At 39.8% G+C, this 24,622-nt stretch overlaps 1 protein-coding gene across 1 annotated transcript; it reads left to right on the forward strand.

The window, feature by feature from the left end:
- Positions 1-289: 289 nt before the first annotated feature.
- NMT1 (N-myristoyltransferase 1) lies at positions 290-24,245 on the forward strand. Its single transcript, XM_063300543.1, has 12 exons — positions 290-441; positions 12,553-12,661; positions 13,120-13,264; positions 13,681-13,799; positions 14,626-14,717; positions 16,316-16,432; positions 16,998-17,168; positions 18,098-18,206; positions 19,788-19,958; positions 21,007-21,174; positions 21,420-21,557; positions 23,416-24,245. The coding sequence occupies exons 1-12, from the start codon at positions 335-337 to the stop codon at positions 23,434-23,436; spliced, it is 1,467 nt and encodes a 488-aa protein (XP_063156613.1). The 5' UTR covers positions 290-334; the 3' UTR covers positions 23,437-24,245.
- The last annotated feature ends 377 nt before the right edge of the window (positions 24,246-24,622 follow it).

Consider the following 24,622-nt stretch of genomic DNA (forward strand, 5'->3'; position numbering starts at 1 on the left):
ATAAACTGCTCAAAGTTTTGGGGTACAATTTTTTGTGATAAACAATAAACTCCGGTCTTTCCTGTCATTTAGGGTAATTGCTAGCAAGGTAGCCGGAGGAGAGCCTTAACTGCAGGTCTTAAGAGATGGTTAGCGTAGTATTGGGAACCTGTTTTTTCCACAAAGGCTCATGGGTACTTTAGTCCCACGCCCTCTATTGCTTAAATCAGGGGCTTCTTAATTATACCGTTGCCTACAAATCCCACGGCGCACTGCAGTTGAGCGTCCAATCGCGATTTGGCTTTGGGCACTGCGCAATCAAGCGCGGTAGCCGACGAGGTTTCCCTTTACCAAGATGGCGGACGACAGTGAGACAGCGGTGAAGGGGACGGCAGGCGAGGAGAATGACCACCAACATTGCAGCGATTGTGAGAACGAGGACGAGCACAGTTACAACCAAAGGCAAGCGGGTGCTGGCTCTCACGGAGCAAAATGTCGCCCGAGGCGAGCCGCCGTAGTACTATCGTAGAAGGGAGGGAGGAAAGGGGGAACGTGGACGAGGCCTTGCCCACTTTGCTTTGCGTAGCACTTGATTGGGTGGGGGGCTAGATGTTGTGCGCTGAATGGTCGATGGCTTTGCCTGTTCTCAAAGAAGCGCCAATGGTTACCTACCACAGTTGCCGACAGCAGCATGATTGGAAAAACTCAGCAGCTGTCGGGCCTGACGCTTGTCCCAGGACCGTAACTGGAGCTGAGCTTAGGATCGAGATATTTGGTGATTTGGGCTAAAAGAGCGTGTTGAGAATGGCCAGGGAAGGCTCGTGCTTGCTTTCTTTATGGAGGCAAAAAATTCCATCTTGTCAGCTCAGACTTTATCCACTTAGCTCAGTTTTATCTGCTTTGGCAGTGACTCCTCAGAGTCTCATACAGACATGTTTTCTTGTTCATCTCTTTCTGAATGCTTTAGCTGGTCATGCCAGGAGTTATGCTTAGATCATAAGTTTCCTTGTCCTGGCCCAGCTTCAGGGCAATCAAGTGCAAAAAGAAGAAAACCCAAACCATTGTGTCTTGAGTATTGGAAAATTAAGCTTCTGTTTTAATAAGGACATAAACACACAGCATTTGGGGTCTCTGACACCAAGTGACTGTGTTGATGTGATGACAGAGAATAGTCACAACCTGGCTATGGGAGTGTCTATAGAAGAAGAGGAAGTTGTTCATTTCCCTTCAATTTAAACCTCAAACCGATCCTAGAAACAATTGTTTTTGTAGCATGAATGTTAAGAAAGGAATTTCAATGAGTAGAGGCCAAGAACATAATATATATCATTATATATGGTATATAATATAGTGAAGATGACAAAAATGGATGTGCTCTAGCCAGGAGATCCACAGGATTATCTGGCTGCCTCGTATATGATAGACCATTATATAATTATTTATATTATTATATATTATATACATATATATATACAAACATATATACATTATATATATTATATAATATAGTGTGTGTGTGCATATGGTAAATATGGTATATAACATAATATATACAATCAACCTATTGGAAAAAATGGTGCAGAGTAAATAATGGATTGGCTGGGGTACACAAAATGCCAAGCTAATTTGTATTTGGCTAAATATATATTTTGAATCCAGCTGGAATTATTAATTTATGTCACAATAGGTTACATGACTCCAGACAATTGTGTTAATGCAGTAGCCCATGGTTAAATCAACGTGCATTAGCACATTGTGCAAACCTAGCCACTGAACACAAGTGATCTTGTGTTAAAGGATACTGCATGCCCACTGTTGTTTATTCGTTCAGTCGCTTCTGACTTTTCGTGACTTCATGGACCAGCCCACGCCACAGCTTCCTGTCAGTCGTCACCACCCCCAGCTCCCCCAAGGTTGAGTCCGTCACCTCTAGAATATCATCCATCCATCTTGCCCTTGGTCGGCCCCTCTTCCTTTTGCCCTCCACTCTCCCTAGCATCAGCATCTTCTCCAGGGTGTCCTGTCTTCTCATTATGTGGCCAAAGTATTTCAGTTTTGCTTTTAATATCATTCCCTCAAGTGAGCAGTCTGGCTTTATTTCTTGCAGTATGGACTGATTTGATCTTCTTCCAGTCCAAGGCGCTCTCAGAATTTTCCTCCAACACTACGGTTCCAAAGCATCGATCTTCCTTCGCTCAGCCTTCCTCATGGTCCAGCTCTCGCAGCCATATGTTACTACAGGGAACACCATTGCTTTAACTATGCGGACCTTTGTTGTTAGTGTGATGTCTCTGCTCTTAACTATTTTATTGAGATTTGTCATTGCTCTCCTGCCAAGAATTAAACATCTTCTGATTTCCTGTCTGCAGTCAGCGTCCGCAGTAATCTTTGCACCTAGAAATACAAAGTCTGTCACTGCCTCTACGTTTTCTCCCTCTATTTGCCAGTTATCAATCAAGCTGGTTGCCATAATCTTGGTTGTTTTGAGGTTTAACTGTCCATAAACTTTGTGAATTGCCTAAGATACAGAAGGCTGTGATAGTTGGCAACCCTGTATAGAACTGCTTGCTTTGCAGTATAACATTCTTCTCACCTAATACATAAACAAGGTCAAACCGCCATGCAATTACTGTAGCAAATCTTCATGGCATTGGCAAGGTCCACATTCTTTACTATGTAACATCCTCCCTGTGTCTAAAGCAAGCTTTGAAATGTATGTCAGATGTCCTCCAGTTATACTGGTTCATTGAAGGATAGATAATAAATTTATTCAGGCTTTCCTGTGTTTAGCAAATAAGAGTCACACTATTACACAGTAACAAGAAGGGGTAACATGCAGGGTATCTGTGTCTTTGATAAGCTAATGTCTAAGTGTTGTTATCTCTTTCCCAGACAAGCAGGCACTTCCAAAGATGACACCTTCTACTTTATCTTGTTGATTGTAAACTAATTATTCAATCATCCCATGCTCCTCTCCAACAGACTTTTTATTGTAGAGTTCTATTACTATAGCATGTGTAAATAAATAGCTTTTACCGTTTTGTTTTACTGTTTTGCAACATAATATTTTATTATCTGGAAGGAGCTCCTACATCTTTAACAATTTCATGACTATCCAGAAATAAGCTATGGTACTACCTAACTCTACTTACTCTTGCACAGGAGTACAGTTATGACAGGAGCTGCATCGTATTGCTGTTAGAGTTGGGGGAGGAAAAAGTAAAAATGTTAACTCCAGGCCCATTCTCAAAGGTACTTATGAATCTGTGGCCTGTTAAAATTAATCTACTGCATCTGAGATTCAAGCATCTTAGAAAATGGTATTGATTCTCTCATCACAAAGAGAATTATGGCAATGTATCCTCTGTGGTGGCATGCTTGACATCTTTGATTTGGACAAAAGTACATAATTATTTTCAGCTGGCAATTCAGCTGTATTATAGCCAGAAACTGAGTTAATAAGTCAGTCTTGGTGATGTGTGTAATATATACTTTCCCTTGTAGAATATGACCTGGATTTTTTTTTTTTTTTAAATCTGGGACATGTAGAAGCAACACGCCTACTCTTTGTTTATGCCATGTTAAGGACTAGACTGAAAGGAATGGAATTTATAGTTGGCTTATTTTATCATATAGAGTGGCTAAAATTGATTTTAAAAATCTGATTCCATTGTGGAATTCAAGACAGGGAATTTAACATTGCACTGACCCAGATGTGCTTAGCTTCAGTTTAGCTACTGCATAATGTGATTTTGGGGCATTCGAAGGAGTTAGATCAGCATAAGTACTATGATTCTACTTTTCCTCTCTGGCTATATAATCTTGTATTACATATATTCATTTTTTTTAAAAAGCTTATTCTTCCAGTTCTGCCTCAAATGTTACATAAAGCAACTCAGGCAATTAAAAAGCAAATACCTTTTTTTTAAAAAAAAAAAAAAAACAGGCTTAGGACAAAAGTATATAGGCAGCTTTGCTCTTTTCCCCAACTTATCTAGCTTCCCATGTAGACCAAATATTGTTCAGATAATGACTTGAAGATACGAGCAGGTTCATATTACAGCATTGTTTTAGTTAGGTACTCTGGTCCCAGATTGTAGGTGAAACCCAGTACCTTAACTGGAGTACTGCAAATGTTTCTGTGCTGTTGATATATGTAAGGGTACCAGTGAACATGTTTACCACTGTATCCTAGACCACTGGCTTTCACAGGTATTATATGAAGAGCATATTACAGTTTATTGTTTTATCAACAGTAGCCAGGTTCCTATTTCCCAGGAGTGACTACAGATGTGTTATGCCAATTTAAATTAATCAAAACTGCTCCTGATCATGATGTCCTTTTAAAAAACACATCCATGATTTGGGGAGGAGCTTGGCTTTTTAGGTGGAGTGCAGTCTTGCCTCAAATAGAGCAATCCCATATTCCAGTGGTTTTCTGACTCTGGTTTCAGCTTGAAACTCTTATCTAATCCATCACTATTCCCAGAGCATTTCAGAACAAAAATTATTTTGGATGGATTATTTTCCATGTGAAATGGAAGAGGAAAACGGTATCGTCTTTGTGATGTTTTATCTCAGATTTCCTGATGAATCTTGTGTGTCCTTATAGTTGTTAATTATCATTTGGGCAAGATGAAACTTTGCGACGTTTCCAAAAGCAGTTGGTTAAGGTGGAGCAAAACCCTTTAACGTGAGTTTTCTGGAATCTGCTTCCTAGACGCAGGCAGAATCGCTACATTTCTTAACGTAGATTAGATTCCATCCAGAACAATATAATGCTTAATGGTGTTAAAAGTTATTGAGAGTTCAAGACAAATCAGCAGTAATCTCCTAGTTGGCCTTGAAAGAACGTATACAAAGACAGTGAGCAAAAGCTTTGACCTGTTAGTTTTTTGCCTTGGAGTAGGAGGAACGAACGTGAAACAGAAAACAGCAATCCCTTTAACAAGGGAAGGTGAATAGTTCAGTGTGTTAGTAGATGTGTTTATATTCTTAGACTTAACCACTGAAGTCAATTAAGGGACGCTGTGGTCAAAAGAAGTCTGAATAAAATTTGTAAAGTATGCTTTAGCACAAATTACTACATTTTATTTAGAAAATATATGAACTACTATTTGGAAAACCAATTACAGTAGTGGACTTCTAATTAGGTATATTTATATGCACTATAATTGATGTAAAACTCACTTTGGTTCCTTTGATATAAATAAATAAGTGCATCCTGCCAGACGTTGACTAAATGGTTTCTCAGTCAGACCAGCTATATAGGATTTGGTCTCACCGTACAGTATATTAATCAGTTTTTATAACAGTTTGAGATTGGGGAATCTCCAGGCTTTGCTTTTTACATTCAGCAAGAATCCTCAGCATCATCACAAAACAAGTGTAAGTATTACATTCACAGCTTTTATGTATGTCTTTAACACAGGGGCAGATACAGATCAGCATGTCTTGAAATATGTATGTATTTCTCGGCCAGTTAGGAAACCAATTTGCCTCCTTTGGGTATCTTTTACTAATTGATTTAGTCTAACACCAAAGACTGTATAAAAGTTAGGTTTGGAAAGATAATAAGCAACCATCAGCTAGCTTCAGGACAAGAACTTCTGCATATAGTCAGATTAAGGTTAATCCAGGGTACAGTGTAATCTAAACAAAGAGTAGAACTGATTAAAGTAGTATTAGGGGAAACATCAAATAGCTATGACTACCCTTTTTCAGAAATTTCAACAGAAAAATATTTATTTCATGATGCATTTTCCTTTATTCTTTCCATCCCTTGTCACGCTGTTCAGATTATGAAACTGAGGTCAGTGGACACTTCTTCTTACACTGATCTTTACTAGCTGCCCTTGAAAGCTTTTCTAGAATAAAATTCAATTAAGAATTTCCTTCAAATGAATCATTATGTTGGACCTCAGAGAAGCTCGTTCCCTATGTACAAGCACTCAGGGACTACAACTGGTGGTGTAGTCAAGATGCTGGCCCGGAATAGTCAGCCCTCACTCAGCACAGAGGCTCACCAGGTGCCTTTAGGCCAGTTATTTCTCTTAATGCAACCTACCAGGGTTGTTGTGGGAAAATAATTGGAGGGCGGGTGTGTGGAAAAAACTTGTTTAAAAGGTCATTAATATAAACCTCCAATGCTGGGACAAAGAACTCAGTGGGATAAAAATCCAGACTGGGAACTTTTTCTGTATTCATAGATTTAATAATATCTATTATTTATTGAAGAGAGAAAGCGCTAAGTAGGCAGGTGATTATGTATAAAATTAAAAAGAGCTATGTTAAAAAATATTGTTTCCTCAGTTACATTGATTCAGTATTATACAATCAAGATTAAAAATGAAATAAATGGTGATTTATTGAAGCAGAATATTGTATAATTAACTCAGGTGTCCTTAATAGTAGAGATAATAATAGATTATTGTAACTTTTTCAACCAAGAGGCTAGTAATTTATCAGGTCTTCTCATCTCTCTCCCAACCCAGTTGTTTTATATGATTCAATTAAACTAAACTAAACTTAAATTTTAAAAATGCATAAAATTAAGACTAAAAGAACCTTTAATCCCCCACTCCAAAATCTACTGCTTTGACTTCTTGATGCTCTGTACAAAAACCACAGTGCAGGAATCCCCCCCACCCTGGTCGAATCAGCCTATTCTACTCTAAAAAAACAGGAGGGGGGGAAATCTGGCAAGCCTGTTCTTTTAACTCAGATCTTCTTGTGACAATCTCTTAGCAGCAGCTGGAGCAAAAAACCTTTTCACACCTGTATCAAGAGATAAATTAAACATTGCAGGAAAAAGAAAATAGATTTGAAACCTTTTGGTTTAGCTTGCAAACAAGCTTTACTGAATAGCTTTTGCTTCTGAATTATTTGTGGAGGAAAAAAAAAATGTCATCTTTGTTTCCCATTTGAGGGCTTCTGTTTGCTGTGAAAACGTTGAGCATAGTCCTATCATAAACCACAGGAATTTCAGAACAATGGAACTAGATTTTTGAGCTGAATGAAACTGAAAGCAGATGATAAGCAACTTGAATTTCAAGCTTATATTCTGGTTGCAATGATAAAATCATATAAAGAAATAGGGAAGTCTTGCCAGCATTTTAGGGAATATTTAGAAAATGTAAATGATTTCTACAGTGAAGGCCTTATAAGGAGGTCACTTCATCCTGAAGATTTCATTTTCTTTCAAATCTTACCACATCTGTTGCAAGTTGTTTATGAGAGTGTTCCTGCTAAGTTATTCTTGTTTCATATGAATCAGCTATTGCCTTTTTTGATCACATTTCTGGCTTGGATCTGAATTTTTATTCAGATGATTCAGAATGACTTATCTGTGTAAATCCAGTAATTCTGAACATTTAAGTGTATTGAGAGAGAGCATTCAAGGTAATCAAAAGCTTAGTTTAGTTTCTTTTTCTTTTGGATCCAGATTAATTCAGCTGAAGCTTCCTCTGGCCTATTGTCAGCATAGCAAGCTCTTTTTCCCTCCTGTGCAGCTTAACATTAAACTGATTTCCTGGCTCAGCGGAACTGAGGTTGTGCTTCATGAAAATTTTCTGTATTAATAGGGCTGAGTCAAATATTGTCTCATGTTCCATCTTGTACTCTTTTAGTGCAGCTTGGCTTGTATAATCCAAATTAATGGTCTCCTTTAAAGAAAGAAAAATCTAGAACTATGGGAATCCAAGTGGGCCACTGAAAGGCTTTAATATTCCTAGAAGGGAACCATTTCTAGAATATGGGTTTTCATCTTAATGAAAACAGTATTACAGTCTTTGCTAAATGACCAGCAACTCTGTCACTAAGCAACATGGTTGTTAAACAAGGCATCACATGACCATGACAGACTTACAACTTCACTTCCTCTGTGGTCAGTAAGCAAATCACCTGCAGTCATTAAGCATGACATCACGTGACCACAACTTGCAATTTTATTGCCAGCTTTACCATTGACTGCTTTTCAGAAGCCAGCTGTGAAGTGTGCAAATGGCGACCACGTGACCATGGGGTACTGTGACAGCCGTAAACACCTGCCCGTTGCAAAGTGCTTGAATTTTGATCGTGTGACTGCAGGGACGCTGTGGCAGTCGTGAGAGGACCAGTCGTAAAGTTATTTTTTTAGTGCCATCATAACTTTGAATGATTGCTAAACAGGGCAGTCATTAAGCAAGGACTACCTGTATTAATAAAATTACTGTGAACAATATTAATGAATGAAAAGTGTGTGTGAACAATATTAATGAATGAAAAGTGTGTGTGTGTATCTTCATTATATATGTAAAACAATATTTTATAGAAATATTTCCAATATTCCCTATATTATAAATTGTAGTTCAGAGAAAACCTGTTTACCTCAGTCCATTGAGAGGTGATTAACAGCCCAGTCTCTAGGCCTTACACTATAACTGTTTTCTGTGTGCTAGTCATGAGGTCAAAAAATTGCCTTGTTTATGGGTTCTTTTCATGAGTTATATAGTTTTAGAGACTCTGAGTTGCAGCATGTTATGGTTTTTGCCTCTATCGCATGTGAGTTGACTTGCTTCAGTCATTTGGAGCCATTCGTACAAGTGGTCAGTGGGGCATCTTGCTTTCTTTTGCTCTCAGTGTGTGGCAGATGATATGGTCCTCATTTTGAGGTTGAAGAGGTTCCCATTGAAAGAGCTGTATGTTTTCTGTTTAGGGCTGCGTTTTCCTCATCATTCTGACCTAGAGTGTAAGACTGACACTATACTGCAACTGTATTTCTCTATTTTCTTTCGTTCTGTTGGGAGAAGGCTAACCATGTTTTTTTTGCTTTCTACTTAAAACACCCCAGGTGTGTTCAGTGGTTGAGTTTATGCAGTAGTAAGCTATAACTGGATGTATTTTCCCACTTCAGTAAATGCTAGAAATTATGTGTTCATGTATAGCTTTCCTCTGCTATATTAAGAAACATAATATTTGTATTGCCATATTGGTAGGTGATGTGAAGATGGGACACTGTGGATCATATTTTAGCAATTATGTCATGTCAGTTATACAGAGGGTGTTTTATTCTTTTCTATGGAACTGTGGTTAGTTTGTGCTATAGAGTTTTATATCTTTGCATCATAGCTTAGTTCTCTTTGTTCGTTTGATTTCACCACAGTACATCACCCATAGCATGCTGAGATTCCTTCTCACCTTAGTATTTTGCCCAGACTTGTTCTGCTATCCCTTTGGGTTTAGGAAAGGTTATTTGCTCAACATAGCTAATTAACTGTGTATTTGCCAAGTAGCGTTTATGCTAGCATCTACATTTGAGACATGATTCAACAGACAGTATGAGATATTAGAGCAGAGATGAGGAGCAGTGTTTCTAAATTTCAGGAAGTTCAGTTTAAACTTTCTGTTGGGAGGAGCATTCTAATCACCAGTGAAGCAAACTATTTTGAGAAGCTCTGGATAGCCTTCCTTAATGTTTTTATAGCAGAAGCTAACTGACAGTGATGATAATGTTCTTTTACATAAAAAATGAACTACATTACAGACTTCCTCCTGAAAAACTGCAGCCTGTCTCAGTTCACAGTACGCTAGCATAAGCAGTGATAAGGGACTATGAGAATTGTAGGCCAAAGCAACTGGAGGGCACCAGGTTGGCAACTCCTATCATGTATAGCTACAAACAAGATTTTCATGCAGACTAGTCATGGGGCCTGATCAGTGCCCTATGAAAATTGTGAATTCTGGAATGACAAGGGTTAGCCAGCATACTGTTGGTAGATCCCAAGTGATTTCCAGCAAGGATTTCCGACTCTTAATTATTTTGAAATAGAATAAGTGGTCATTGTTGTTACTATCTAAACTAAACCATTGAAATTGAGAAACCTTGGAGTCAATTTGGAATATTTCTGGGGGTCAGCTCCAATTCTGGTGCAGAAAAATAATTTCTGGACTGACTGTTCATACCATTGCACTTGGCTCCAATTTTGAGGGTTGTAATTAAAAAAAATCGTTACAAAATTCCTTGGTAATCATATTTATGATTTTTTTTAAACTAGAATGGAGGAAATACTCAAAAGAACTGACATAGGTACTTTAAGGTGGTTGGAACAATTTTAAGGTGGAGTTTCACGGAGACAGATCAGAAGCTCCTTGGTCAGAGTAGAAGATACACAGTAGTAGCACTTGTCCACCATGATTGCCATTCTGCAGTGTTGCAGAAGAACATGTACCTTTGGAAAACAATTCACAGTAGTTCCTAATTTAAAGACATAGTTCAAAGGACAGACAAAAGCTTGGGTTTGATATGATGCCTTCAGACTCTTTTTGTACCATCTCTCTCCCTTCATTATGCCACTGAATACATGTCATATCACCAAAACATCCTGTGTTGCCTTGGCAACCAAAGTATTATTTAAGAAGTGAAATCTCCAGGCCAAAAAGATTGCCCACTCTATGCTTGATTATTATTTATTGCCTTTATAAATTATTATTATATGCTTTGTTATTAAAGTAATTATTACGATTATTACTATCCAAATAGTTGAGTCTTTTAACACTAAGCAGAATAATGCTAAGTTCTGCAATGACATTAGTGTGTGCTGTGTTGATTGTATAGAACTGTATTACAAGTTGCTATATTTTGAAGTTTTTTTATATTATTGTCCTGGCCTCTGACTCAAAAAATTAATAAAGTATCATTAAGAAAAAAAATGTGCTGAGGCAGAGTAATAGCCAAGCAAATAGCTCTATATTAGTCATGCAAGTAACTCATATCATATGCTGTGATTAATCTTTTTCATTTCCTCACAAAACTGGAACACAAATTACAACCTCCTTGCACATCAAAGGAAATTCTACTAATTGTACAAAACATGCAGATTAATTCCATTCATTCTACCTTCGCTGTGGGACAAGGAGCCAGCCAATCCATCAATTTCCTTTGGTCTCCCCTAGTCTTTTCTCACAAGACTTTGATTGTGTGTGTCCATGAACACAATAGTTATGTATTACACAGAGATGGAAGTAATAGGATTGTGAGTGGTGATATGGGCCATACATACGGGTGATTTCATGATATATTTGATACTTTATGGAAACTGCCTTAAGAACTCTAACAGAGTAAACATAAAGCATGTAAGTTCTTATTTTATCACATTAATATTTTAGGAAAAAATAGTGCTCTACCCTGAGCTATGGATTGGTATTATGATTCCTAAAAGCAATGATAGAGCAATTAGGAGCAAGTAAGGTATGAAGGTAATTATTACATGGAATTTGAAGATACAGTGGGGAATATGTAACATGTTAGCTTAAGAAACATTTTTTGGGTTGTCACATGCAGCCTTTCAGACCAATGCAAGCTGACCTTCTAATTAGAAAGCCAATTAAATGTAGTTGGTATTTACATTAGCATGTTAGTAAGCCAGTTAAGGATACTGTGGATAGTATGACAATTGAAAGGATGCATAGCTGGCTTAACAACCTTAGAAGAATACTTAACCAAGGTTTGTCTTCAAACTGGAATAGGATGTTACGGGATTCGCTCTTGAGCTTTGTATGAGGTGGAGAGAATGCTGCTCTGATTTGCAGATGACCTAAACTTGGATGGAATAGCAACATTTAGAAAGATCTTAATAAATTTGAAAAAAAAGGGGCTGAAAATAACATATTTACTTTGGAAACAAATAAAATGCATAGGAGGGGGGGCGGAGTTGACTTGGCAAGAGAATTAATGAAGATGTTCTTGGAATGGTAGTTGATTGCAAACTGATTATGAGTCAATAGTATAAAATGGCCACAAAAAGGCAAATGGAATTTTAGGCTGTATTAAGTATAGTTAATATAGTTAATTTGAAAGTATTGTTTCCAAATCACAGAAGTAATACTTTGACTTTATTCTGCATTGGCTGAACTCCCATCTGAGTATTTTGTCCATTTCTAGCAATCACAGGATTCAGACAAACTGGAACATGTTCAGGAAAGAGCAGTAAAGGTGATCAGGGAACTAGAAAGAATGAGAAGACATTGACGGATGTGGGAATGTTTAGATTGAGAAGAGAAGACTGGGATTTGCGATCTGATGAGCATGAAAAGGACATCCAGTTCTGTTCCCTGTTATCCCAGAGGGCAGGACATTGAATAAAGAATTTACATTATGGGAAGGAAAATTCCAGTTGAGTATTAGGAAAACGTCCCTATCTGTAAGAACAGTTTTACAGTAGAAGCAGGGACCCAGAAAGGGCTGGGCTGCCATTCACAGAGGCTGAACAGCCAAGTGTCTTGGGTGCTTTAATCTGGATCCCTGCCAGGAGCAGGTTTAAGACTTGGTGACCTAAATGGCTCCTTCCACTTCTGATTCTGTGTTTGAAAAGGTGCTAGGATAATATCTGAAAAAAAAAAATATGAAAGCCAGCATGGTTTAGTTCTTAGTAATGGTTTCTCTGGGGAGCTTGAGTCTCCCCAAAGATGTGCAGTGAATAGCCTGACGGAAGGAACTCTTGAATCCTCTCCTCTCCTCTCCCCCTGCAATCTCAAAATCCTGTTTTTAGCAGTGAATCTTTTAGGTTTGTTCCTTATGTTCCCTTTGTTCTTCAGTGGCTTAAGCCCAGCAGATGACAGTGTGGGTAAAAAGAAGAAAAAGAAACAGAAACGGAAGAAAGAAAAGGGAGAACAATTTGATCTGGTCCAAGATCAATCAGCAAAGGTAAAAACCGTTTTTCAATAGGTTAGTATATTGAACTCCTCCAAACCTCCATGCACACACATGCACTTAGTGGAGCTTAATGTCTATTGTATTTATTTTGGGGTATATATGAAACTCAAAGTGCTGAGAATCCAAACTAAAGCTGCTTGCTTCTTTCAGTTGGAGTGGTCCTTTATCTGTCTTGCCATGGCCTACCACCAGTGATATAAGTTAGCAGCTCTTTCTGGGCGGTTCTTGGCAGACTGTGATTGAATATGCTACATTTCTTGCTCTTCTGTTCAGCACAGGTAGATGTGGAAAGGGAGAACATACACATTTTATGTAGTCTTTAGGGGGAAAAAGAAGCAGGATGCCTTCTCCCCCCCACCAAAAAAAGCTTAAACTTCTTTAAAGGAGGGAAGGACAAATAATTAGGGCTGATGAGTCTATTAATTTTTCTGCACTGGGTTCATATGCAGGTGAATTCATTGCCAGCAGAAAGGATGCAGGAGATTCAAAAAGCCATCGAGCTCTTCTCTGTAGGTCAAGGGCCTGCCAAGACCATGGAAGAAGCCACCAAACGCAGCTATCAGTTCTGGGATACACAGCCAGTGCCCAAGTTAGGTATGTATGAAAAGAGTGTCTTTTTCTCTTCCCCTTCTTTCAGTTCTAAAGCAAAATGGAGCCTATGTAAACTGTACCTCTCATGCCTTTCACTGCCACCGGGACACTGTCTGCATTGAGAGACAGAAGAGGAACTGAATTAGTTGAGAAGGGATACTGATCCCAGACCAGGAACTGATTAGAAGTAGACTGAAAATAAGAACGAAATGTGAGCTAGTGGGGACGAGGCTGTCTCTCAGCCACACTGCTATAGGGATCAGAAGCGTGGACGATTGGAGTTGCCCAAACAAAATGCAACGAAGCAGTTTGTGAGCCTGGAAACGAGGATTGACTAGGCAAGGCTAGGAATGTTTCTTGGACAGTGATCTCTCACATATGGAGGTGGCTTGCTCTCACCCTTCTTTCCCTTCTCTCAGGTGAGGTGGTAAACACCCATGGACCGGTTGAGCCAGACAAGGACAACATCCGCCAGGAGCCCTATACCTTGCCTCAGGGCTTTATGTGGGATGCCCTGGACTTGGGGGATCGAGGTGTGGTGAGTAGGGATGAGGCAGAACTAACCATCCTAAAAGTTACTTTTTAAAACTATCTCCTCTCCCCACCCCTCTTTCTGCTATTACGATGTTTCATGACTTCCTCTAGCATCAGCTTCAGAGTCCTGGTTTTTCTTTTTATTGAACTCTCCAGCATTTTATTGATGATCCTCTATTCCTTTTCTCCTAGGCTGCACGAGACATAAGCCGTTGATGTTGCTGCACCTGCACCTGCACCTGCTTTCCCCTTCATTTTGCTTAGCTATAATTCCTCTTCTCTTCCCCAACCACCTTCAGAATTCTTCCTAAAAACCAGTTTCTTTTGTAGAGTTTGTGAGAACATCTTTTGGAGAGTTGTTTTGCAATTTCATCTCATAGTGTTAAGCTTGGCTTGCTTGCTTGATTCTGCTATGTCTTGCTATCTCTGCCCTTCTCTTCATATTGTACTCATTTGTGCCACAGTTTAACTCAGAATTTCATGTTTTGAGAATGTGAAATATCTCCTTACTTTAGAGCCAATGTTGATTATCTTTTTACAGTTTAAAAACTGGTCCTTTCAGAACTGGTTTAAAACTTTATACAAAAACTGTGCTGTAAATCCTTAGGTTTTATTGCTTCACTAGAAGGAATTGAATCGGATGATGATGATTTGCTAAAACCCACTGACAGAAGCAAAACTATATTTTCCCGCAAGCATATCTAACTCACCTTAGTGTGTTGGTTGTTTTCTAATAATCAGTATGTGTCCTGTTGGAAGCTGCTATTCTCTTAATAGAGAAAACTTGGCTTCCTTAAGCAGATTATGCTTCTCCTTTTTGCTTTCTTTAGCTGAAGGAACTGTATACCCTCCTGAATGAAAACTATGTGGAAGACGATGACAACATGTTTAGGTTTGATTACTCCCCTGAATTTCTCCTGTGGTGAGTTGCAGTTTTTCCTGAATATGTAAGTCCGAGGTGTCTGTCCATTTTCCCTTCTTGTAGAGGAACCCGATAAAGATAAACTACTTCCTTTCAACAAATACAACACAGAGGTTTTCTCCAAGCGCTGGGGAGTAGATTCACTGTGTCCATCTTGACATGCTTGGATTGCTGCTCCCTACTCCTTAAAGTCCTTTTTGTCAAAAGACTGAAAGCCACTTTTGTAGGAGATAGGATGATCTTTCTGCTCTGCATGAGGCAAGCCTCTTTTTACCTTCCTGAATAGTTAGCATATAAGAGGGAATTCTGCATTTACAGATTCACAGGCTGCAGTGCTAGTTCTGGTGAAGTAATTTAGTTCAAAATACTACACATGTATAAGCTGAAAGGAAAACATTGAAAAAACAAGGAACAGACAATTCATAGTATTTCAGATAAGGATCTGAAAGCCATAATGGAGCCTGCCTTGGGGGTCCTTGCATACAGTGAATGAGGGGCTAAGTTTCTTCCAGGTAAACATTTGACAACTCAGTCATTTCCTTCCTTTGCATGACAGAGCCCAGTGAGAAGAACTGGTCAAATTAATTTATTAGCTAGTGAAATAGATTTCCCTTTCTCTTTAAATTAAATTGACTTGGTGGGAAAAGGCGTTTCAAGGTTTAAGTGATAGCATCAGATCCTGTCAATAAGGTGGCCCTTCTTTAGACAGAGATATCCTAAGCTTATCATTGTTAGTACATGCAGGTCAGAGCTGGTCAAAAGTAAAACAAAAGTAAATGTAAGCCTTCCTTATTGTTCAAATAGATACTCCTCTCAGACAGGGTAATCCATATTGGCAGCTTTCTTAGGGCCAAGTAGCTTGTTTGTTAACATACCTACTATGGATGCATGAGCTAGGGTGGGTCTCACTGAACTGGAAAGACATTGAATCAAAATAGCTATTGGAAGAAGACTTTATGTTAGTACTGCATTTGATCTCTCATCTAGGCACCCTTGGCATTTAATAATTTGGGATTTTCTCCAGCCAAGTGAATGGAATGGTGAAGGAGGAGTATAACAGCTTGTCCTTCTTACCCCAGTTCACTCAACTTTATTATTGGCTATGGAGGAAGAAAAGTCCTTTTCTCTGCTGCAGCCTGTACAGCGGACTAGGAAAGCAAGGGAGACTCTCCCATCTTTCTTTCACCAGCCTCCTTGGCTTTCATGTTGGGCCGTTGAGCAAGAGGCTGCCCTGTCCTTCATCACAGTGGAAACTGAGTTGCTTCTCCTGAAGAACAAGTGGTCTTCCATTTGACTTTTGCAAGGACCATGCATTTTTAGCCTACAGTTCATTTTATACATCTGCTTTTAATTCATGCATGAATTAAAAGCAAGCAAGTGAAACACTTTGTTGAAAGGGAGGTTTGTAATGTGGTTTTTTAAATGTCTAAAAGTTCTTTCCTATGAGATTCACACTCATTAAATTTGCTTTGTCTCTCTTATGCTGGCATACATGGTTCCATCCTCTGGCCACTGCAGATGGCTTGTATTAAGTGGTGACACACTGTAGGTCCTTGAATCAAAACATTTTATTTTACAAGATTGTGGATTTTCTCCAGGGCTTTGCGTCCTCCAGGCTGGCTTCCCCAATGGCACTGTGGTGTCAGGGTCATCTCAAGCAAGAAGTTGGTTGGCTTCATTAGTGCTATTCCAGCTGCTATCCACATATATGAAACGTAAGTCAAGTCACACTTTTCTTTTTATGCCCTAAAGAGCTGCCATTCCCCAGCTTGCTTGCTCCTTCCTTCCTTCCTTCCTTCCTTCCTTCCTTCCTTCCTTCCTTCCTTCCTTCCTTCCTTCCTTCCTTTTTTTTTTTTTTGGTAGATAAGAGTTAATTTGAGCTTGGAACTGAACAAAAAAGTGTAAACTCACATTGTATTCTTTCAAATCAGGAGCTCTGCATGTGTGTGGAGTGCTTTTTAATTTCTTGTTGCAAGTAGCTATGTGGAATAAATAAACAGGACCATGGAAGGTTTGAATCCCAACTCCTCTCATTTTAAAAATCATGTAAACATTTGGCAATGTAATCATCCTGAGGTGGAGAACCTAACTCTGCGTTGTAGAGAGAGAAAGCATGTTTTAGGTTTTAGAGAGAAGAAAACGCTATAGCCTTTGCAAATACAGAAATGAGACTTAAAGCCTGGGCAGGCAAGCATCTTTTCTGCACTCCTCTGGTTTGCTTTCCAAATTGTGACAGACAGCAGTGAGCAGCAATGGCTGGTTTCCCCTCTTCCATTAAAGGGAAAAGAAGATGGTAGAAATAAACTTCCTTTGTGTGCACAAGAAACTGCGTTCCAAGAGGGTGGCACCTGTCCTGATCCGGGAGATCACCCGACGGGTCCACTTGGAAGGGATTTTCCAGGCAGTGTACACAGCTGGTGTAGTTCTACCAAAGCCTGTTGGGACATGCAGGTAGGTATCAATTACTAGGGTTTCTTTCCTTTTCTACTTTAGTTCCCTGTGTGTTTTATTTTTGTTCAGTCTGATAACCTTCTGTCGCTTAAAAATCCCATCTGTTAGATGCACTCTTTACTTTAAAAATGAATAGAAAACTAGTCCTCAAACCTGAAAAGGGAATTATTGAGCAAGAGAGGACACTATTGAGCTGACAAATCCTTAAATACTGCAAGCAAACTGGAGTCACACAACACTGTTTTTAGGCATAGGTTTTGAGAAGTAAAGTAGAAAGTGGAGGTTCCTGGCCTGGCAGGTTAACTAGTTATCTTAGCTGTGAGAACAAAGCAGAGTGAATTTGGAAGCAATACAGAACAAACAAAACTACAATTGTTTAAGCCAGTGATTCTCAGTGGCTCACCAGTTAATGGGGGTGAGTGCTAAAGTTTGCTTTGAAAAATTAAACACCAATTTTGGGCCTGCCTCATGAGTTAGGCATAGAGGTTCAGTCTTAATTCTCCCATCTCTCTGCCAGTATGGACAGACAGATTCATCCTGAGGAAGAGAGGGAGGGGGTACCAGAATTTCTGATGCTGCATGTTTTGCAGTGGATGGACACAGATAAATGCTAGATGTATCACTGAGATGTATCACTGAGAAAGTAAATTTCCTTTCTAAAGTCCTGCATGATTGGACAAAGAGGGATATGAAATGCTGGGAAGAAACATGCTTTAGACTGACCTGCAGCTGCAAGGGTAATGACTACTCATTGTCCTTGGAGATCATTGAGAAAATACGTACTTTCCGTTCTGAACGTAAGAGTAAAATGTATTTCCAATACTGAGTTAAGTCTTGTTGATAGGCTTCAAATTACTAAGACCCCCCTTGAGGAAGAATAGCATATGAATGGGATGAGTAACCTGGGATGTTGCTTTTTTTTAAAACAGGTATTGGCATCGGTCACTGAATCCACGCAAGCTGATTGAAGTCAAATTTTCCCACCTCAGTAGGAACATGACTATGCAACGCACCATGAAGCTTTATCGGCTTCCTGAGGTGTGTGATTATGGACAGGGACGCTACCTCAAAGGGTCCTTTCTATAACAGAAGCTCAGGCAGGGATCAAGAAGTGTTCCATCTTGCTGGCCATCTTCCTTTATCCCTGGTAGTTTTAGGTTTCACCCATCCTCCATACTTAGTTTCTAAGTAAAAAGCCTCACTCAGGATTTTAAAAAACCCAATCAAATCTAATTGGGGGGGATATTTCATGAGCTATACTGATGCTGCACTTTCAGTGTTGAAAAGGGTTTTGGCCCCATGTACTTCTTGTCAGGGTAGGCTTGTGCTTGTGTTCTCCTGCCTTGCTACATGTTCCACATTCCACTTCTTCAGAAGCTCCAGAAATTATTTAAAAAGACAGCAGGGCAAACTATTCTGTATGTCAAAATAGCTATTTATATCCCACAAGAAATAGTTTTTTAAATTATTTATTTGTTTGTTTTTCAAATTTTGCCACCATGCATCTCCCCCCAAAAGAGGGACTCTGGGATGTTGTTCCTATGGAGCCTGAGTGTCATTCTGCAGGAAAGATTAACTGAAGTATCTCTGCATAAAGCATTGTTCTGGCTTTCCCATTCCTATTCAACCTCTTCTGTGAATTCCTATTCAGCCTCTTCTATGAGGAGGGCGTTCTCCATATCTCCATTAGATGTGACTAGATAATTTTAGTCACTATAAGTGCAGAAACTTCTTAGATGTTACTGTTTAGTTCATGTCTGGATAAAATATTCTGTACTTGAGGAGTCTGATTTTCACAGAAACATAGGAACACAGGGAGCTCTCTTCCATTCCAGAAAATTTGCTTCTGCTTCTAATTCATGAAGAAAATGGCTGTCAGATGTTGTGGGAATGCTGCTCAAGAAACAATATAGGGAATGATGTGGAAATTTTTCCCCCTCATACTAAGACTGGTGGTGATTTTTAGAATTTTTTTCCTCATGTTAGATTAGCCAGTAGCTTGGAATGGAAGAGAAAATGTTTTTTGTCCTCTTCTGTGCTACCTGGATCATTAGCTCTGGAGACAATATTCTCTTTGCTAATGATTGCGCTATGGTGTGAATTGTGCAAATTGGTTAGTTCCCACCTTAGACAGGTATTTGGATTTAAAAGTTCTTTGACATCCTCCTGATTCTTTGCTTCTAAAGTCAATCAAGACACTGTAGGGGGAGACTCATGTTAATCTATGGTGGCCAAAAATCAGAAGGAGCCTGGCAGTACCTTTTCTGTCTAACAGATTTTATTGAAAGGCATATATTTTCATGAGCTGCAGCTCACTTTTGAAAGAAGAAGTTAAGCACAACAGCAAAGAGTTTTAGCTTATCTGCATACCATTGAAGTTCAGTGGCATCTGTGGATTGAGTTCTGCTAATTCAATGTTGCCATTTACTGTTTTTTGTAGGGTTGTCAGGGACTGACTGAACATAGGAAAAGCTAATGTAACATTGAGGAATAGTTTTTCATTGAGGGTCTTCCAAATACAGTTTGAAAACTGGTTGGAACACTTGCCTTCATCCCCAACCAAGTAAATTAATTAACACACAGAGCGTTTCTAAGTGAATTAATTATCTCTCTTTCTAGGCTACAAAGACACCAGGGCTACGGCAAATGGAGCACAAAGATATCCCTGCTGTGCACAAACTTCTGGCAGAATACTTGAAACAATTCCATTTGTCCCCTATCATGAGTCAGGAAGAAGTGGAGCATTGGTTTTTGCCCCAGCCCAACATCATTGACACATTTGTTGTTGAGGTGAGGGCCCTTTTTTGTCACTCCAGTCAGTCAGTTTTATAGCCAGTTTTATAGCGGAAGGCACTATTCTCTGCACAGTCTGGCTCACCATCCTTTTGAGATACACCAGGAGAGAGAAGGCGAGGGAGAGAGAGAATATAAAAATAAATAGAAGGTCAGTTTATATTCTGGCTGGGTGTCTTAATTTATTACCTCAGTGCAGAATTGGGACACAGACATAACTGGAGCAAAGCAGAGATTTCACAGTCCTGTGCTCACCGTCTTGTGCACATGTGATATTGTGTATGGACAGAGAATTCAATCCTCCCTTTAGTGTGCAAATAGAGAAACTGCCCTGAAAATGCAAAACAGTCTTCCCTAGCCTAACACCCTTCATATATGTGTTGGGCAGCAGCTTCCATAATGCCCAGCCAGTATGGCCCACAGACTGAGCGCTGTGGGAGTTGAAGACCAACCCATTTGGAGGACATACATTTGGGGCAGGCTGCTCCAAGAATTCAGAGTGTTACATAAATGCTGCTCTTGTTGTGCACTGCTATACTTAAAAGTTCGGATTTAAAGCAACTTTAACAGAAGCCTGCAGATACAGTTGAAAGCAATAGTGGCATTCTGAGGCCATCAATATTAATTCAGAACCTGAATGCCATTTCTGAGGCTCTCTGATCCTAGAGAAATGTATTCTATTTATTAAAAAAATCCTAACAAGAGGAAAATTCCAATCCAGTCCTTTTCTTACTGTGCTAGCTTTTTACTTGGGGGATGGGGGAGAGAAAGAGAGCAGAATATTCAAATATTGCCTTTTCACCACCTGCCATCTGAAGTGCTACATAGAGCTCTTCCGCCTAATTTCCTTTTCATTTTGTTTCACATCTAAGCCAGAATTATATATAGAAAGGGAGGAAATGCCATACAAATTTCCTCACTCTGCTGAATTGTAGGGAACAGGCATAATAGCTGGTGATGGTGCTGCTAGCGTTACAGTTGGTTTCCTCTGACTGAAGGCTTAAGAAAAAGGATTAATGCTAAAGAATATAATTGTTTTCATCAGAACACTGATGGGAAAGTGACAGATTTCCTGAGTTTCTACACACTGCCCTCCACCATTATGAACCATCCTACACACAAGAGTTTGAAGGCAGCCTACTCTTTCTACAATGTCCACAACAAGACACCCTTTCTTGACCTCATGAATGATGCCCTCATATTGGCCAAATTGGTGAGTTTTTCTCTTGGTTTGCTTCTTAATGCTGTAGCATTTAGGGGAAAAAAGCATTAATGCAAGCAATCTCTCTGCCTTAGATGAAGAATAATGCAGAATGCTTACTACTTGATTTTTTTAAATTGAAGTTAATTCTACAATTGAGCAAAACTTGTTTCTTCTTAATGCTGTGGAGCTACAAAGTGTTTCTATATACACGCATATATACCCACCAAATTTTCTTTAACCACCTCTTGTTGCAGAAGGGCTTTGATGTTTTCAATGCACTGGATCTTATGGAAAACAAGACCTTCCTGGAGAAGCTGAAGTTTGGGATTGGTGATGGAAACTTGCAGTATTACTTCTACAATTGGAAGTGCCCCAGCATGGGACCAGAAAAGGTAGGTCAAATCACACCTCTTGGAAAAGTCTGCATATGGGTAGACAAACAACACAAGAAGCTGTTCATAAGCCTTCCAAATGGTTATGCCGATTGAGACACACCAAGCACAGGTATGTCTGCTGCTGGAGAGAAGGGGCAGTGACAGCTGCAATGTAATCCCGAGGAACTTAGCTTGTTTACCTCCTGTAATTACCCCAAAGGAAACAAAGGCTTAGGGAGTGTCTTGCATTTGCTGAAAATACAGTAATAAGGGAAGATGATGTTGAATGCCAGCAGTTGTATGGGAAATGTATATAAGAAAAGTGAGTGACTAAAGCAGAGGCAGGAGTGGGCACTCTCCCAGCTGTTCTCTTGTTGCTGAGAATATGGTGGTAGAGGAAGTTCCTGCTGAAAGCAGATGGATGAACGTGGGCAAAAGGGGCAAATAATGAAAGCAAGGGTGGAAAAGGAGGAGGCAGGAGACAGGAAAACCTGCTACATCTCTTTTGTTGCAACTGGAGGTGAGCATATTAGCTCTGCTCTCTCTTTTATGCCACGTCCATATAGAGAGCCACCTCTGTCAGTACTAGAACTCTGAGAAAGCAGATCCTCATTTCATGGGGACTGTGTGGATAAGCGGTCCTCCATGCCAGTTGCTCACCAGAAGGCAACAAGACGAGAACAGGGTTAGCGTAGTGAATGAACGGGACAGGAAGTGCTAAGCATGCTTGCCTGGTGGTAAGGCTCATGGATCTTGGGACTAGCTACAGGACAAGCATGCATGGATTTCTTTGTGCTTTCATTCTGAGTGGAAGAGCCCCCTCAAAGGAAGAAAGAGGCAAAAGGAAAAACAGCCCAGCACCAAGAGACCAAGGATCTTTTCCCCCGTTTCCACCCAAATGTATGTTGTCTAAACAGAGCTATCCCCAGCATAGCAGCAGCCTTTGCCCATTACATGGGAGTAAGAGCCATAGAAATCAGTTGATTTACTACAGAGTAAGCTGCTTAAGTTTATGCCTGCTGAGCCCAATCCCACAAACAGTTTCTCTTTCTCTGTGTAAATGTGTACGAGAGAGAGAGAATGCTGTGTGGGAAAATGGTTTGTGTGTATATGCAGCCTGGAGATCAGTGGGAAGCCTTAGTTTAATGTGCATAATTCAATATGAAAGTGGGGGTGTTGTCCTGCCCCTGTCGGTTTTTGGTACAGCCTCTAGCCAGTTCATATATAACATTAGGGTTTTGCATTGATCTGGATTCAAAGAGGGAAAGATGATTTGGAGAGTGTGTGAGCACTCGCATTTCACCGCTTGCCCATTCCTTAAAGGACCTGCTTTTCTGAGGGAAAGATATGGTTGATTTAAGGAAGAACTAACCAGTGCAACATGCATGCCCGTCCAATACTCCTTTGGATTTAGATCACTGAATAATGCTGAGATGCATACGTGTGTATTTGGTTCTCACATGCACACATTTGCTGGGAGGAAAAATCTCCAGCAATGGCTTTAATGAGGCTTAAGGATGCCTTAAATGGCAGGGTGAGCAGGATTTCTGTGCCTGTTTTTTTTATTCTGATCTTTCTTTGGGAAGGAGAGCACCTCTCAAATTCAGGACTGACTTCCTTTGGAGTAAATCTGGAGAAACCTGCCAACCTCCTTCCCTTCTCCTCCTCATTTTCTCGCTGTTGTGCTTAAATGAAATCTGAACAAGTGTTAGAGGCCAGCACTGATTAGCGAGCTCCTGTTCAACACTCAAGAGACAGCATGCTTTGAGTATTGAGCAGGGAGGGACTCACCAATCAGGTGAGTAGTGCAGAGACCTGAATCAAAAGTCCGAAAATACTTCCTAACCCTTCCCTTCATCTTGAATGTTTTCCATAGGTTGGCTTGGTGCTGCAGTAGCCAGTTTTATCTGAAGAAGGGCAGGCGGAGACTGAAGGCTGGGGCCAGTTGCCAGCATGGAATTGCCAGTCCTTATGGTTCAGAGTTCCATGGAAGTGACATAGTCCTGGGGAGGAGCCGGTGCCCACTGCACTGGCCACATGACCTGACATTTCTGATGATTGTATCACGTGCCACTGAGCACACCAGTGTGTTTCTGCCAGCTCTTGGCCCTTCCCCGCCCCCTGCCCCTCATACAATATGATCAAGGGAATGTAACTGCTGAGAACTAGCTCGCAATTGGCATATATTGGAGTTAACGGGTGAATAATAATAAAAATATATTATATATTATATATTTTAACAATGATTGCTGTTAATCTGAAGTGGAAACAGGGGTGGAACCATCAGGCAGCGTAGCTTTTTAATCTTAGAATTATTGTTCAAAGAAATATTAATTGCCTGGTGGTTTATGATGACTTTTGCAAGACGACCAAAAATTTGGCTCTTTGGATTTTCATCAGAAGAGCATAATGCATCACATTCCATCATACAAGTATATCCCCCCTTTTTGTGATGCAAAAGAGATTCTGAACTGCAGTTTGTGATTGGCCTAGATAAGGGACGTTTTAAGGCCAGTTTTCAGTTTTTACACAGCACTATGGCCTATTTCACTCCAATCCCCTGTTAAGATAACTTTCTTTTAAAAACCAAAGGGCTATTTTAATGATGGGTGATCTTTACTTCATGGTGGAGTAGGGTATGAATCCCAGCCATCATTCCCTGGATATGCACTAATAAAACTATAGTACAATGTTTGAATTACCAAATGTACAGCTTGTGGCTTTGGGCTTATAGAATCGATACCTGGTTCTGTGGGAGCAATTCTCCAGTTTCCTCCAAGAAATGGAGCTATTGAAGGGGATGCAATATCATGGATTGTAGCTATTCTCTGTCAGTTCTGATCTCCTTTTGTTTTCTAGCAATTGTATCTAAAACATTAACTATTCTAAACTTTAGTTATCTGTCTTGAAAACAACTTACATTGTCCGGCTTTGAAAAGAACTGTTTGTGCTTTCTTCCGCCAATGAAAATCAGCAGATAAAATGAGAAGCTCTGCTGACAATTTTCCTAGTGCTCGCATAAAACTCAGAACAGAAAATACCAGGCAAGCTAGAATGAAAATGGCAATCTATAATCAAAATAT

This window comes from Candoia aspera, chromosome 4 (assembly GCF_035149785.1).
Source record: "Candoia aspera isolate rCanAsp1 chromosome 4, rCanAsp1.hap2, whole genome shotgun sequence".
Taxonomy (NCBI): Eukaryota; Metazoa; Chordata; class Lepidosauria; order Squamata; family Boidae; genus Candoia; species Candoia aspera.

What these genes read in the sequence shown, in the direction of transcription:
- NMT1 (XM_063300543.1), top strand. Translation starts at nt 335, where the DNA reads ATGGCGGACGACAGTGAGACAGCGGTGAAGGGGACGGCAGGCGAGGAG. An exon ending in TCCAAGATCAATCAGCAAAG is followed by an intron (nt 12,662 to 13,119) that starts GTAAAAACCGTT and finishes GTTCATATGCAG; the next exon opens with GTGAATTCATTGCCAGCAGA. An exon ending in AGCTTTATCGGCTTCCTGAG is followed by an intron (nt 18,207 to 19,787) that starts GTGTGTGATTAT and finishes CTCTCTTTCTAG; the next exon opens with GCTACAAAGACACCAGGGCT.